Source organism: Primulina huaijiensis, chromosome 8 (genome assembly GCF_012295235.1).
Source record: "Primulina huaijiensis isolate GDHJ02 chromosome 8, ASM1229523v2, whole genome shotgun sequence".
Taxonomy (NCBI): domain Eukaryota; kingdom Viridiplantae; phylum Streptophyta; class Magnoliopsida; order Lamiales; family Gesneriaceae; genus Primulina; species Primulina huaijiensis.
In genome coordinates, this window is record NC_133313.1 from 17,689,818 (window position 1) to 17,706,856 (window position 17,039).

The following is a 17,039-nucleotide window of genomic DNA, read 5'->3' on the forward strand; positions in this document are numbered from 1 at the left end:
AATAATCAACTCGTTTTCACAAGGTCACCTCATCGCAAAACTGTGTCAAACAGAGTTCATATCAGTAACTGATGCACATGGTTCGAAAGACCAAAGCAAATTTATGAACAATCAATACAATTCCAGTCATGTTACTGATCATAAAATACATAATTTTCATAAAGAACTTCAGTAACGCACATTTGCAGGAAAAGAAAATAACTGAAAGATAAAAGGACACGACTCAAGAGCTCACCCAGCAGCCTCCAGAGACCCAGCATCTTCACCTTGCATTAAACTCCATTCAATCTTCATCCTCTACAATAGCTCCCTCCACTGTTTCTTCATCAAAAATTTCAACATTGGATCCTTCTTGGGATGTAGTTGTTTTGAAATTTGCACATTCATCATCGTCTGCATCTAAAAGGCACGAAGTAAGCCAATATATCAATTAAGAAAAGTTATATATATATATATATATATATATAATAGTGAAATTACCATAAACATAACCACGCAACTAGTTACGCGTGCAAATAAGAGCTTGCACTTTTTCAGGAAGGATGCGACTTCTGTACTTGGTGAGCACGTGAGCACCAATGGAAAAAGTTGACTCTGATGCAACCGTAGTTATGTGGATAGACAAAATATCGCATGCCATCAATGAGAGTGAAGGGTATCGATGCTTATGATTCTTCCAATGCTCCAAAACATCTAAATTTTGATAATATACAAATTCAAGCTTTGGCTCCTCCAAATAAAGATCTAATTCAGATTTTCCTGCACTTCTAATGGTTTGACTCTCATATGCCATGATTTCCTACATCAATAAACTTATGGTAAAACAATATATATAAAAACAAACCAAAGAGTGAATACAAGAAACAGAAAAGAAATAAATCATTTTAATACTTACATCATAGATTCTTTTGCCTTTATTTTTAATTTCTCCTCCACTTTGAGTATGTGAAATTGTAAGAGAAGATGATCTTGGTTGTGAAGAATTTGTCTGATTGGTGTTAGAATATTGCTCAAAAAGCTTATACAACTTTGTCTTTACAATCAACATCTTCTCTTGGCATTTGATAGGATCATCATCAAGCTTCGAATAAAAAAACTCTAACATAGAAAGCTTTATTCGTGGATCAAGAATAGCCCCAAATGCAAGCAACACGCTATATTGATTCCAATACTTATCAAACTCCTCTTTCATCATTTTACACATATCACTTACCACCGAATCTTCATTTGACAAGTTCTCATTTAACAAAACCTCAATCTTCCAAACTTGCATGAAGTACAAATTCGATGTAGGATAAGAAGAACCCGAGATCAAATTAGTAGTATCATAAAATGGCTCAAGAAATTCACATATTTTTTCTCCTCTTTTCCACTCTTCAATTGAAGGACAATATTTATAATTATTATCATTCAATTGAAGAGAAGAAAATGCCTTTTTATCTTTGATGGCACTATCCAACATCAAATATGTTGAATTACAACGAGTAGGCACATCCAATCTCAAGCCAATACCACTGTCAATGTTACCAACTGCTCTCACACATTCTTCAAATTTTCTCATTCTACCCTCTGAGCCTTTCACATACTTGACAGATTCTCTAATTTTATTCAAAGCTACACTAGCTAATTTGAGACCTTCTTGGACAATGAGATTCAATGTATGAGCAGAACAACGAACATGAAAAAATTCACCATCACACAACAAGCTATCATGCAACGAGAGTCGTTCTTTCAAAATGCCTTGCATATTATCATTACTTGATGCTTTATCCAATGTCAAAGAGAAAACTTTTTTCTCAATCCGCCATTCTTTCAAAAATCCAAACAATTTTGGTGCCAATTCGACTCCTGAGTGTGGAGGAGGCATATGAGCAAAGCTAAGTATTTTACTATTCAATTTCCAATCATCATCAACAAAGTGGGCACTCAAGCAAATGTATCCCTCACTAGTGCATGCAGTCCATACATCTGAAGTTAAACAAATTCTATTTTTTATGTTGGCCAAAGTTTGCCTAAGTTTCTCTTTCTCTCTCATGTAGATTCTTGAAATGTCGGAAACAAGATTATTTCTAGAAATACAAAGCACATCAGGATTTATATATTTAACCCAAGCTCTAATACCATCATATTCGATAAAATAAAATGGCAAATCATGCTTAATAACAGCAGCAGCTAATAACTCACGTGAAATTTTTTGATCTATTTTTTTTGACCTCATGTTCCCATTATGATCAATAATCATTGTCCAACATCATGAAATTTTACCATTTTGCAACTTTGAAGATGACGCCTTAATGTAGAAGTCCCGTATTGTTTTCCCCCACATTTATACTCTTTCTTGTATGCCTTACATTCGGCTCTTTGTATACCATCTTGGCCAATCTCTTTTTTCGTAAAATAATTCCAGACATCAGAATATTCTTTAGGCTTTTTTGGTGTAGCTTCCTCCTGACCATGCTTGTTGTTTCCAATTTCCTCATATTCATCTATGTTAATACTTTGGTTAATGGTAGAATCCATAATCTACAAATACAATAGTGAAAAATATTAGTAACTTCAATCATTTCAATCACAACATTTTCCAAGCAATCTTCATTCATGCTTTTTAGATAAAAAAAAATATTTTCAGATATAAGAGGAAAATATAAATAGTCCATAGCCAAACACCAATCGGACAATTAATTTTGCAAACGAGAAACTCCAACATTTTAATGAGGTGATGCATGATTCTTTGGTGAATGTGGTCATTATGTGCTTTGTCTTTGCTTAATTTTATTCTTTTGTTCTTTATTTTTTTTTTCAGCACGTCTTTAAGATGGAGCAGGAGGATTATCGAAGAGAAGAAATTGATTGGACCTATATAGAATTTATTGACAATCAAGATGTTTTGGACTTGATAGAGAAGGTCTTTTTCGTTACCCTTCACAGACCACAACCCAACTAAAAACAGTAATTTTTCACCTTCAAATCTTTCCCTTGGCATCTTTCTGGTTCTGGCGATAGAAATAGTCACAAAGCTGGAGCCGCTACGTGACTTTAATTTCGAGAAAGATGCAAGATGGGGAGCCTTAAATAAGTGAGAAAATTGAGAATGATGATAATCATAGCTAAGCATAATGTCCATAGGCTTTAAAAATGCATAATTTGTAATGGAATTCGAAGCAAACGAACAAGAACCCATTAGAATACTAAGGAGAAACTATACGTCGATGAAGATTCTACTGTAGAACTACGCACACACTTCAGAGAAAGGAGAACCACAGAGTCACAGAGATTCAAAAAAAAAAAGCACAGAGATTCAGAAATAAACAACAGAGATTCGAAAAAAAGAAGAAGCTTACATAATAGAGACGAGAGTGATGGAACGATGGAGCCGCAGGAGAGTGATGGAGATTGGAGCAGCGCAAGAGGTGATGGAGCGAGGCGTAGAAATTACGTGATTCAGATTCTAATTTCTACCCTACCCTAGGTCCCTAATTTAGCGAGCCAGCCCGCCCCGTCTAGGCCCGCCCCGTCTTGGCCCGCAACCCAAATGGATTTAGCCCATTTGGCCCGTCTCCAAATGGGCTGCTAATTTATCAACCCAACCCGCTCAATTTTGATAGCGGGGCGGGCAATTTGACAAGTCTGTCTAGCGCGCACCACCACCACCATCTCGTCACCATTTGCTCTTGATTTTCTGACCACCATCACCAGACCGCTCACCACTACGAGCAACGCACATCCTCCGTTACTGTTCGTCTCCGTGTACCAAAAATTCATTCGGTCACTTCCTCCACTCAATCCTTCGGCCATCCGCTCCTGGTTATCTTACCACTACACACCACCGTGAGCCGACCACCATGATTGCGCGTTGATATCGCGCAGGGGCGCGAGTGCCTTCTGCCCAAAGCTTTTTATTCAACAAATTTATTTTCATTTTCATTTTAATTTTTTAAATTTTGACTCCTACAAACATCAAGATTAGTATGAATGAGTGATTCGAAAACATGTGATCAGACAAAATTGGATTGAAAATGTAAAAATGAATTAAAAACGTGAAAAATGAGAAAAACTAATGGGTTGCCTCCCACACAACAGTACTTATTTTATAGTTCTCGGCCCAACTTTTCTTCACCCCTCAATTCGGTTTAGCAAGTGGGACGATGTTCGTGTTCCTCAATTCGTTTCCAAAGTATTGCTTCACTCGCTGGCCATTAAATTTGAACGTTCACCCATCATTGCATTTGAGCTCAATTGCTCCATATGGTTGTACCGTTTCTACAAAAAAAGACCCTGATCAACTCGATTTCAACTTACCGTGGAACAACATGAGGCAAGAATTAAGTAACAATACTTGTTGTTCAAGCTCATAATATCTTCTTAAAATCTGCTTATCATGCCACTTCTTTGTTATCTCTTTATAAATCTTGGCGTTTTTGTACGCATTGTTACGAAACTCTTCTATCTCACTTAGTTGTAACAATATTTGTTCACCAGCAGCCTTAATATCAAAATTTAATTTCTTGACAAAAAGCTCGTTGCTCCAACTCTAGTGGTAAGTTACAAGTTTTCTCAAAAACCAACCTATAGGGAAACATCTCAATAGGTGTTTTGAATGTCATCCTATAAGCTCATAACGCATCATCCATCTTGATTGCCCAATCTTTTAGGTTTGTCTTTATTGTCTTCTTCAATATTTGCTTGATCTCTCAATTGGATATCTCAGCTTTTCCATTTGATTGTGGATGGTACGCAAGTGCCACCTTATCTTTTGCATTGTACTTAGCCAAAAGTGAGTTAAAAGTATTATTACAAAAGTGCGTAACTTCGTCATTTAGTATTGCTCTTGACGTCCCAAATCTAGCAAAGATATTCATTTGCATGAACTTAGCAACAACTTGGACGTTATTAGTACTGATGACAATTGCTTCAACTATTTCAAAACATAATCAACAACAAGTAAAATATAAGATTGACCAAAAGAAGATGAGAAAGGTCACATAAAACCAATACCCCAAACATCAAAGATCTCAACCTCCAAAATATTTGTCAGTGGTAACTCATGACGCTTTTAAATATTTCCAACCTTTTGGCATCTATCACATGACTTTGCTAACGTATAATTGTCCTCAACTAAACTAGGCCAATAAAAAACGGACTATAATACCTTTGTTGCTATTCTTGACGCTCAAAATGGCCACCATAAGGTGAAGAGTGGCATTGTTCGAGGATTGCTTGTGCTTCTTCTTCCACCACACACCTTCTAGTCACTTGATCAGCAAATCTCTTAAACACGAAATTCTCATCCCACAAATAAAATTTTATATCATGAAATAACTTCTTCTTCTGATGGTGATTCAAATCTGGGGGCATTACACCACAAGAAAGATAATTAGCGATATCTGTATAACATGGAAGTTTAGAAGTTACCACAAAAAGTTGTTCATCTGAAAATGTCTCATTGATGGCTCCTCCTTCAATTCTATATTTCAAAACCAAACATGATAAATGATCTGCTGTCAGATATTTGATATCCTTCTTGTCTTTGACTTCAAAGTCAAATTCTTGCAGCATTGTAGCCACCTTATCAACCGTGGCATCGCGTCCTTTTTGGCAAACAGGTAATGAACATTTGCATGGTCAGTAAAAATAGTTACCTTGGTGTCAATGAGATATGTCCTGAATTTATCAAACGCAAACACCACTACAAGCATTCCTTTTTCCATTGTGGTGTAATTCTGATTTGATATATTCATAGTGAGACTTGCATAGTAAATTGCTCTAAACGTCTTCTATCTTATTTTTTCTATAATTACTTCAACAGTAAAATCACTAGCATCATACATCAACTCAAATGACTCATTCCAGTCGGGCACGATCATGATAGGTGCATAGTTAAGTGCTTCATTGATCTCGTTAAATGCGTGCAAACAATCATCATAGAAAATGAATGCGATTCATTTTCTAACAAATTGCATAAGAGTCTAGTTATTTTAGAAAAAAATCTTTAATATATCTACGATAGAACCCGACAAGCCTTAAGAAACTCCTTATTCCCTTGACGTTTTTGGCGATGAGAGCTTTTTGATTGCCACTATTTTGATCGTGTCCATTTCCAATCCTCTTGATGACACCTTATGTCCAAGGACAAGATTATTTTTATGTATGGTTATAATTTTTTTAATATTTAATTAATTACATTCAATTAAGTAATTAGTTTAAGTATTTAAAATAATATGATTAAATAATTAAAATTTATAAAGTAACTCTTAAAATATATTTAATTAATTTTTTTTAATTCATTAATATGTCTAATGAATATCATTATATAAATTATTTTACATTTTATATTGATATTTTAAATATTGTGTTTAAAAATATTTTATAGAATCTAGAATAAATTAGTTGTTGTGAAGAAAATAATGGAGAATATTTCTTTTAGTTTATAGTTTAGAGTTGAAGATGAATTTTGTATTTGAAGTAAAAATGACACTATCTTGAATCTAGTATAATACAAAGTCAACATAATGGATTGAAGACGACCTTAAACCCTTTTGTTGGAAGTGGAAAGATATGGCAGTCCACGGCAGCAACTATGAAAGGGGGAGGAAGAGACCTTTTTTTTTTGTCTGAAGTGCTCAAATAAGTGGTCAATCGGTTCAGTGAAAACATATGAGATACTGAGACAAATTAGTGAGAATTCAAGAGAGCTTGAAGAGAAAAACGAGTGACTTCTCAGATTGTATTCAAGAATAGCTTGTGTCTTGTTAGTTTGTTCTTTTAAAGTTCTTTGATTGTTGCTTGTGTTCTTGATATTCCATCTGTCCACAATTGAAAAAAATAATTCTATAATCTCACAAATAATTTATATTTTTAAAATAAAAACTATATAATTATTGTGTATATGTGTGATATAAATAAATGTATTCCCGGACACCTATCGATGTTCTCGTCATCATTATAATGCCTGTGCTACACGTCCTTCCGATAAATGGTGAGACGTGTGAGCTGCAGTCACCATCCCCAAATACTAATGTGTGGAAAATTGTAATTCTCTCGTAAATGTCAAATCAACAGAATTCAGCAACCCTGTAGTGCTGCCACATGTCTATCTCCATTTCTCCATCTCTCTCATGAAACACGCATATATGTTGGATCCCAAGCTCAATGTTGAAACCGTGCCAAGAATAAATAATCAGTAGAAGATTCATGGATGCTTTTGGTTCGTCTATGTTCGGTTACGAATCGAATCCGACATAACGGTAACGCTTCGCTTTCCCTTGAATATAAGCTGGTTTAATGGGCTTCTTCTTTTTCTCCCAAGAATGTATTTTTACTAGAAAATTGCTGGTGATTCGAAGCGTTTATTTGTGTAGTTGACGATTGAGGGGATAAAATGGGAGGAAACCCACCGGGGATTTGTCTTATTAGGAGCATTAGGGGTAGTGGTTGGACGCTGAGCACGTACAGGTATGTTGTTTTGATCGTTACTTTCATAGCTTATGCTTCCTCTCATGCTTCAAGAAAACCCAGTAGCATAGTCAAGAGTGTTCTTGATCCGGAGCCAAACCCTAACTCGTTCAGCTTTCGACCTTGGCCGGTTGGCAATGTATTTGTCAAGGAGGAGTTGTTGGTGATGAGTGATGGGGATACGATTAAGAGAAACGAGGGTTGGGTTCCTTTCAACGGAAAGGATGGGAGGTGGAAGTTGGGAGTGATTGATGTTGCATTTCTTTCTTGTTATTCTGTGGGAATGTACGTGGCTGGGCATTTAGGTGACACATTGGACCTACGGTTATTCTTGACCACCGGTATGGTGGGGAGTGGCACTTTTGTGGCGTTGTTTGGGATGGGTTATTTCTTTGATGTCCATGTGTTTTGGTTCTATTTGGCGATGCAAATGGTCGCGGGGTTGTTCCAGGCTACTGGTTGGCCTTCCGTAGTCGCTGTTGTAGGTAACTGGTTTGGAAAAAGGAAGAGAGGACTTATAATGGGTATTTGGAATGCACATACTTCGGTTGGTAATATTGCTGGATCGTTACTTGCTGCCAGTGTTCTACAATATGGATGGGGTTGGTCTTTTATCCTTCCAGGCGCATTTATATTCACGAGTGGGATAATTGTATACTTATTTTTGCCTGCTTACCCTGAGGAGGTTGGGTTTCCTAGACTGAATGGTCCATCTTCCGAGTTCGTAGCGGTACCAGAAGATGTAGAAGCTCAGAGATCGGAAAAGTGTGCTGAGGGCAATGAGGTGGATGGCAGAAATCTGGCCAATTCTGGAAATAGAAGAAGTGTTGGACTCCTTGAAGCTTGTTCAATACCAGGAGTTATTCCATTTGCACTGTCTCTCTTTTTCGCTAAGATGGTTGCATACACGTTTCTTTATTGGTTACCATTCTACCTTAGCCAGACTGGTATTTTCGAAGCTCTTCACTTGATGAATGTATCTTATTATGCCCTTGATCTATGTTTGCATTTCTATGCAGTTTCCGTCGTATTTAATCAATATGCGTCCAATATATATAGGGAGAAGCTCTCTCCAGAGCTATAAGCTATCTTTACAAATCAATCTAAACATAGAACTTTATCTGTTTTGGTTTTCACCTATCATTCTAAACACAACTTTTTTGTATCTTTTTTTAGTTAATTGACAAATAGTTGGATATGTTGTCTTGCTAACTACTGTTTTCAGCGAAGTTACAAGTGAAGATCCTCTAAGACCAAAATTGGAGATGTCAGAATTGAACCACTTTTGTATGATTGACTAGTTGTTAAATAGGATTCCGTGTGGACGCGAAATAAATTGTTCAAAGATTCAAGCCAAAGGGATGATGTACGAACACTCATTAGTTGCCTAGTTGTGTAGCATAAGCTTTAGTCATGTTACGAAAAATGGCCTAACGGATTCTATTCAATAACTATTGTTGACGAAGTAAAGCGTCACTCTGTTTGATTTTCTTTTTTTTTTTTGGAAATGCATCTGCGAATGCTTCTGAGCTCGTTATCACTTCTCATGTTGTTTGTTTGTCAACGTGTAAATCGATTTCTTGGCATGTTGATTGCACAGCCATCGAGGGACACTATATGTCAGTGAAGACGGCTGGAAATCTTTCGACTCTGTTCGATGTCGGAGGAATATTTGGTGGGGTTCTTGCTGGTTATATTTCTGATAAGCTAAAAGCTCGAGCTACCACAGCTGCCAGCTTCATGTATGCTGCGATTCCGGCAATGCTTCTATACCATAGATACGGTAGCACATCAAGGACTGTTAACATTTTGCTCATGATGATAGCTGGTCTGTTTGTGAACGGGCCGTATGCACTCATCACAACCGCAGTCTCTGCTGATCTCGGCACTCATAGTTCTTTAAAAGGCAATTCTCGAGCACTTGCAACAGTTACGGCTATCATTGATGGTACAGGTTCTCTGGGTGCTGCTCTAGGCCCTCTTTTGACCGGATTTCTTTCATCCATCGGATGGGATGCAGTTTTCTTGATGCTCATAATTGGTGCTTTCGCTTCCGGTCTGCTTTTATCTCATCTAGTTTTGATCGAATTAAGAGAAAAAGTAACCGAACATTCAGAGAGGAGACGCAAAAATCTCACAGGTAGATATTTTTTCTACTCTTAGTCTTTGGATTTTGCTGGAGTACGACGATAATCCTATTGAGAAAACCCATTGGTTTATTTCAAATTTGTGTTGTTGTTACAGGGCCTGGATCCAATATGCCCCTTTTGAATGACCAATGATGGAGGACTTAATATGGTAATCTTTGCTTCAAAATCTAAATCGTAGTGAATAAAATATTCAAGCAGTTTCCCGCGAAACAAGAAATACTACAACGGTTTACGGTGGGCAAACATGCTGCAACAGTTCATTAAGGAATCCCTTCCAAACATACCTACACTTGTGTTACTGTTCTATTCGTCCTAGTTGTTCTTCGAACAGACAGAGGATATACACGCATAGTCTTACGATTTGTTTTTGTGTATCATTATTTTTATTGTTTTCGTTGTTATTATTGTTTATTTGTTGGACGTATGTATGTATCATCAGATTTTGTGTTTATAATTTTGCAATTCATTACCATATTATTTACTGTTGTTATACATGAAGTTTGTGGGATGGATTAAGTGTAGCATAGTCTCTGGACGAAAGCTGCAAAATATCTCTATTACGAACCTTTTTATAGTTTTGTGGATTCTTTTAACATTTCTGATAACAAAAAAATCCAAGCCTTAAATATATATATGTCATCCGGTACTTCTATTCAGATTTGAATAGATTTCTCAAACCTCCAATGCTTTTAAATTTAATTCTGAAGATCCAATTTGATCTATTCTCTCTGATACAGTACCAGAACAGAGCAATCTATTGAATTGACGTCAACCATCTATCTTTATTCCATATGATGTTCGGCCTTCAAGCCTGTAAATGTACTTCGAGTCATCAAACTTCGCAGTCGTCTGCTTCGTCGTCTTCTTCGGACTTGCCTTCAAGTTTCATATTCTGGTACCACTTGGCACACACGATGTATATGATCAGATCAATAGCCGTCAACCCGGCTAGAAGGAAGTAAAACCGGTCTAGATGACCCTTGTTAAGGTTCCCCGGGATCCATCCGGGCATATTATCCTCAGACGATATCTTGATCACGATAGAAACAAGCAAACTGCTTACGTAGTTCCCCAATGAGATGGAGGTCATACACAAGGCGCTCCCAAAGCTCTTGAGCCCGTCTGGCGCCTGCGCGTTGAAAAACTCCAACTGCCCTACATACATGAACACCTCAGATGCACCGATGAGCGCGTACTGAGGGACCTGCCAAAAGATGCTCAACGAGCTTGACCCTTGACAGTGTTTACAATCCTTTCTAGCATACTTGAGCCTGTAGCACTCGACAACGCCAGCAGCGATCATGGCCAGGATCGCTATAACAAGGCCGATTCCCATCCTCTGAAGCTCGGTGAGGCTTTTTTTACGGATCCTGAATACGATTGGGTCGATTACTCTTCTGTATAGGAATATGAAGAAGGCAACACTTAGGATGTCGAAGCTGGACATACTTGCTGGTGGGATTCGGAAGTTTGAGATCTCGGTGTTCATTGCGTCGCCTTGTTCGACAAAGAGCGAAGCCATCTGAGTGAAGACGACCGAGTAGATAATGGTGCAGAGCCAGATAGGGATCAGTCTTAGTATGCATTTGACCTCTTCAACTTGGGAAATGGGACATAGGCGCCAAGGGTTGCGCGCATTCTCGTTCATGTGGTCCGAATCTCGTGAGGTTACATATGCTGCTCGGTCCAAAAACCTATGCATTCAGCGAAGTCTGTGTTAGGTTTGATACAGATGGATAGACATTGTAGGGTGTTCAAATCACATGTACTCAAAAATCAATCTGCATATACATATACTCACTTGAAACCATGAGTGTGGAGCATTTTCCGAGCACCTGTGTTCGAGTCCTCTTTACCGCTGTCCTCACATAGATTATCCTTGCCGGGAGAGAAACTAACCGAGAACTTTTTTGTAGCCGCGACGAAGACCTGGCAAAACCGGGACAGGGGATTGCCACTCGGCTTAAAATGTCGATATCTACTGGTACCTGCAACAAAGAGTACAAGAGCTGCGAAAGCGGATGCTGTAGAAGCCCATAATCCAAGTGCCCACATCCCTTCATCCTCAAAGAAACTCAAAATGGTATTCGAAAACAGCGACCCGATGTTCAATGCCAAATAGAAATAGCTGAAAAAGGCGACTTTCGAGTGCCCTTCTTTCGGGTGCTCTTCATCGAATTGGTCAGCCCCAAACGTGGCGATGTTAGGTTGGTACCCTCCATTCCCCAGAGCAACCATGTAGATGGAGATATAGAAGAGACTAATCTCCCAGCTCGAATGAGATCCACAATGACTCGTCTCTTTTCCACAGCCATGGGGTTTGAGCAAGAAAATTTGTGTTGATAGTGAGAACAACACGAGCCCCTGGAAACCATACAAACATGTCAGTGCATGAACATTTTGGTAGAACTTTGAGCTTTGGAACACAAAATCGCAAAAANTATTATTTATAATAAAAATATAATTTCCTCTCCCGCATGTTAATTAATCAAATTTACTTTTCACATAGGGTGTTCATGACTAAACTATAATATATAATTTTTTTAAATGAATTTGATCTAAAAAATCTTTCATTGGTTTTCAATTAATTAATTATAAACTTATTTAGTGTACGTAATTTATAACAAATATAAGATATTTAAGTTTATTATAAACAATTTTATTTTATTTTTGTAAATTATATAATGTATTCCTTAATATGTTTAATATACTTACGATGACAAAGATAATCTGAAAAATTGCACAAGTCTTGTATCGTCCCCAATAAGAGTCGCTAAGGAAGGCGCCTACGAGGGAGAATATATACACCGTTCCCGTCCATTTGCTTACGCTGTTGGCTGCATCGGCATTGTCTTGCTGCAAAACCCTAGTGAGGAATAACACTAAGTTCACCCCAACTCCGAAGAATGCAAGAGTAGCCAAACCTTGATTCACTACACACAGTTGAACAAGGATAATCACTATTTAAGTACAATGAACTGAAACTTAAATGATTGAATCTGTAATTAAAAAAAAAATTACTTTTAAATTTAAAGAAAAAACGTAATTAGAACATATAAAAAAATTGGTTCTGGTTTATTACAACGATTGCATCTTAAACATATTTAACTTGCTCGATCAAAAGTTCGCGAGCCGGTAATTTCCTTGATTTATATCTTTCATTAGTAGTTATGTTTATAAACACAAAAAAATTAATAGTAGGTGATTAATAATCTTTTTCTGAACTTTAATATAAAATATGTAATTTAATTATATAAAGAACAAAGAATATATAATCATTATTTAACAATTATATTATCCTATACCATACCATGTATTAGGAAAAATACTTCTACATATAAGAACAAATTTTGGTATCTCAATATATTAATCTTCCCCCACAATTATTTTATTTTATCAGACAAGAACTGCATGATAACTAATTTAGATTCCCAAACACTCCAAAATTTCCTTATAATCAGATAAAATTTTCCCTATGATTAATGCTCTTATTTTTAATTTGTACCTCTAAATTGTACCTTTGATGAAGACCAAATTGACAAACAACTGATTTTCTTGAATAAGAAAGAACAGGTTTCTAAAACTAATTAACATAAATATACGATACGACATTTTAATGAATGGTGTTTAGAATCGGAGCACCTAACTTCATCACATCAAAATGTGAAAAAAAATAGTGTTTCTTTATACATAAAACCCAGGATTTTAACAAATTTCATTAATGAAACAGAAGTGATTTGAGATCGTCTTTTCCTTATGCATGCTTTTATTAAAATTATTAAGTTCACCGAAAATTCTTGGAATCGAATTTAATTTATTGGTTTGATCCAATATAACTTTAGTTACACGTAATGTTTAAGAAATATACACACAAATACCACATAATTCCGTGTCTAAAAAAGGCTATCTTATATAGAAACCCTTTAAATCTTACATATCTAATCTATCTAAGTTTTTAAAAAGAGTAGGGTTTGAGTCTCATCAATACACACACACATATAGACATATGTACATGTATGTGTATGCGTGTACATATCATGAACCTCTGCAAATGCGAAGCTAAAAAAAATATTAAGAGTAGGTCTTTTGAGATATGGTATCACGAGTCAACCTTGCTCATATTTACAATAAAAAATAATGTTTTTGCTATAAAAGTAATACTTATATTTTTCATGGGTAAATCAAATAGAAGATATGTCTCATAAAAATGGCCGTCTCACAAAAGTTTTTGTGAATATGTTTTATAGAGATCGAGGTCAAACGGGGTTGTCTTATATATTTTTTTGAGTCCACTATGTGTGACTGTACCACATGAATGGGTTTTCAATTAGAAAAAATCACAAAACCGACATAAAATAAGATTGAATTTGGGAGATTTTCCATACTAAAATAGCACTGATATATATATATATTATGAAAAATATACATTTAAAAAGAAACAAAAGGTACTGTTTACTGTAGAAAACTTTTAAAATCGAAACTGACAGTAAAGCCTACCCTTCATATACCTAATTTAATCGCCAAGCAATGTGTAGAGAGTATTAGAACAGAAATCTGAGTTAAAGAGTTTGACACACTCCAGAAAAAATGTCATGATCAAGTCTGTTTTACTAAACACCACAATTATTATATGGGAATTAATGGTATTGCATGTACACAATACAATAATCATTACTATTTATCAAAACCTTTTTTTTTCTATTATAATAATAATAATATTTGGTACGAATGATTTTAAAGGTTTTATGATTTATAATTAACACTATAAAAGGCGCATAAAACAGACGATTAAGTGGATACTAATTCGACCCCTCTCTTTATTAATATTATATGGAATTGTGGAAACACGCAAGGATATCAGATGGTGAACTTGCTTAAAAGAGATGGAGGGAAAAGCCGAACTAGGCAATCTCCCCTAAATTAAATGGCTAGATAATTTTAATTTGTGCTAAATCTTTTATAGTTACTTATGACAAGAAAATTACAAAATATGCAGAATTAAATAAAAGATTGGAAATGTGTGCAATATTGCATGTATATATATCGTGGTATATATATATATATATATCCACGTAAATGAAGGACTTACAAAGAATTATAACTCCCGCAACCCATTTTCCACTTTTGTCTCTTATTGCTGGCTTCCCATGCATATCAACACTTCCGTCGCCGGTAAACCTTTCTTCTTCCCCCTTCAAATGAACCTATATATCGGAGAAAAAAATTTTAAAAAAAAAATCGTGTTTATATATATTTGTTCAATTTTGCGAAAAAGTAAACTACTCATTTGAAAATGGACATATACAGTTAACTAAGTAGCTATGGGAATTGACTATAACCTCCTTCGATACTATTTCTAAGGATGATGCCATTTGATGAAGAGAAGAAGCAAATGTATATGTTCGGTTTTATTGAATAATTATGGGAATAAAAGGCTGTTGAAAATAAGTGGAAGTCTTTGGAGGGGTATATATAGAGGTTTCAAAGCAAAAAATGGACGGCTGAAACTGGAGATCAATGAAGTATTGGAAAACATAGAGATCCCAGTTGGCCGAATATTGGCTACATACATTATAGTATTATCATATGTTGTTTGTTTTTTATAAGGACGGTCAATCTTATTATTGGCCCATGGTCACACTAGACCTAACATTTGTATTGATTTTGTCTTTGATTTGTTTGGTCAGATTTGAGACATTAGCCTATGAGCTTTTAAATTAATGGTTTACCCACTATGGAAATCGAGTTTATACGTATGTGTACATCTTTCTGTATTCATCCATGTATATGTGTTTATCAATGTATGCTTGTGTGTGCAAATTTAACTTCGTGCTTCTTTGATTATAATCGAGTTAGAATTGAACCAGATGAAAGATGTACGGAAATTTAACCATGTCTTTCTTTCATAATTAGGAGGTTGATTCCTAAAGTCGAAAAACATCCATTACAAAAGGGAGAACAACATTTTTTTGTCTCACAACTTGCACATTTTTTATTTTTGGTCTTGTTATAAGTGATTAATTCACGATTTACTCCGCTAACTTGCACGTTTTTTTTTCAATTGTAGTCATTTTAATCGGAGTGTTGACGTGATATCGAAAACGTCAACAATATCAAGCGTCACGTCAATATTTTATGATGCTATGTCAACATTTCTCGGCACCATGCATGTCAGTATTCCAATGGAAAATAGATAAAATTGAAAAAAAACAACTCATATGACACCCCTTCTTTCTCAAAGAAGGAATCAACTAAAAGACTTTGATCCTTGAAGATCAATATATTATGATATACATGTGCTAAGTGAGCAGCTTGAAGTATGATCGCTTAAGTGTGCTAAGAAATCTTAAAAGAATGTAGACTTGAAATATGTAAGCTTGTAATTGTGGATTTAACTAATTGTTTTTACAATATTTAGTTTGTAACATCTGAAAAGTTGATTGACTTTGGACACTTAGGGAAACATTCTGTCATTGTGTCATAATGTTTTAACAAAAACGACTTGAGTTCAATACATCCTCCTCGATTTTCTCATATCTGACCCGTTGCACTGTGGTTGGACTCTAACGGTTATGTTCGTGCATTTCATTTTATACATGATACAGTCATAAAACAGTTGATCTACAACTTAAGTTCTCTAAGCGGTCACTTGATCTAGCGGTTGAAAAACCTGAAATTACAAACAATAAGCAGTTGGATCCCGAAAGAGCTTGATGTTGTTATTTGTCAATCTTCAAAACTTATGATAGTAGAAATATTCTAACAATTTTTCTATTTTTTATGATGACAAAACCAAACTACAATATTATACAGAGGTTACATAAAAATGGTTAAGTGATATAGAAATACTCAGTATGCGAAAATTTCTTAATTAATAGAACGAATAACATCTGTACAGAGATAGACAAAAAAATCCTAATACACCTACTGAAGTAAACAAATCCTATCTTATAAAACTTGAATCTTCCTTAAACCTCCTCTTTTCCTTCGAGCTTCTTCATCTAACCTTCTCTTTTCCTCTTCTCTTTTGGACTTGTCGTATCTGGCTCTCTCAGTTCATCTTTTCTATTCTTCAACCTTTTTGTTTGGCATCACCATGTTGTACGTATTCAAGAATTTCTTGCAACTAGCCGTTAATTGTATACTGGAGGAGATCGAACCACACCTCCATATGGTTCTTGACTTGAGTGATTTGAGCTGATAATTCAATATTCATTTGGACGGCTCGAATTTTGATAGTAGACTGCTCGGAAGTAGATATACAAAGCCGAGTCTCCATTGTACTTACATCGTTAAGAACTTGAGCTTTGAAACTGTTAAAAATGATTATGTCAGCATAGTTCTGAATGTCCATATCCTTGATTGTTTGAGACAGAGTGAACACCTTGGAAAAAAAATGATAAATATGAGTCTTGACTAGAGATAATCAGATTGAAT

General features: G+C 35.7%; 2 protein-coding genes across 2 annotated transcripts; one reads left to right on the plus strand and one right to left on the minus strand.

Moving 5' to 3' along the window:
• The first annotated feature begins 6,958 nt into the window (after nucleotides 1-6,958).
• Nucleotides 6,959-9,800, plus strand: LOC140982854 (putative glycerol-3-phosphate transporter 4). The gene is made up of 4 exons (XM_073449617.1): nucleotides 6,959-7,244; nucleotides 7,359-8,399; nucleotides 9,053-9,592; nucleotides 9,697-9,800. Exons 2-4 carry the CDS (start codon nucleotides 7,379-7,381, stop codon nucleotides 9,732-9,734), a joined length of 1,599 nt encoding a protein of 532 aa, XP_073305718.1. The 5' UTR covers nucleotides 6,959-7,244; nucleotides 7,359-7,378; the 3' UTR covers nucleotides 9,735-9,800.
• A 339-nt stretch (nucleotides 9,801-10,139) lies between these two features.
• LOC140982853 (protein NRT1/ PTR FAMILY 7.3-like) lies at nucleotides 10,140-15,073 on the minus strand. The gene is made up of 5 exons (XM_073449616.1): nucleotides 14,942-15,073; nucleotides 14,692-14,806; nucleotides 12,318-12,535; nucleotides 11,404-11,966; nucleotides 10,140-11,296 (listed from the first exon to the last, which is right to left on the minus strand). Exons 1-5 carry the CDS (start codon nucleotides 14,972-14,974, stop codon nucleotides 10,435-10,437), a joined length of 1,791 nt encoding a protein of 596 aa, XP_073305717.1. The 5' UTR covers nucleotides 14,975-15,073; the 3' UTR covers nucleotides 10,140-10,434.
• Nucleotides 15,074-17,039: the final 1,966 nt, after the last annotated feature.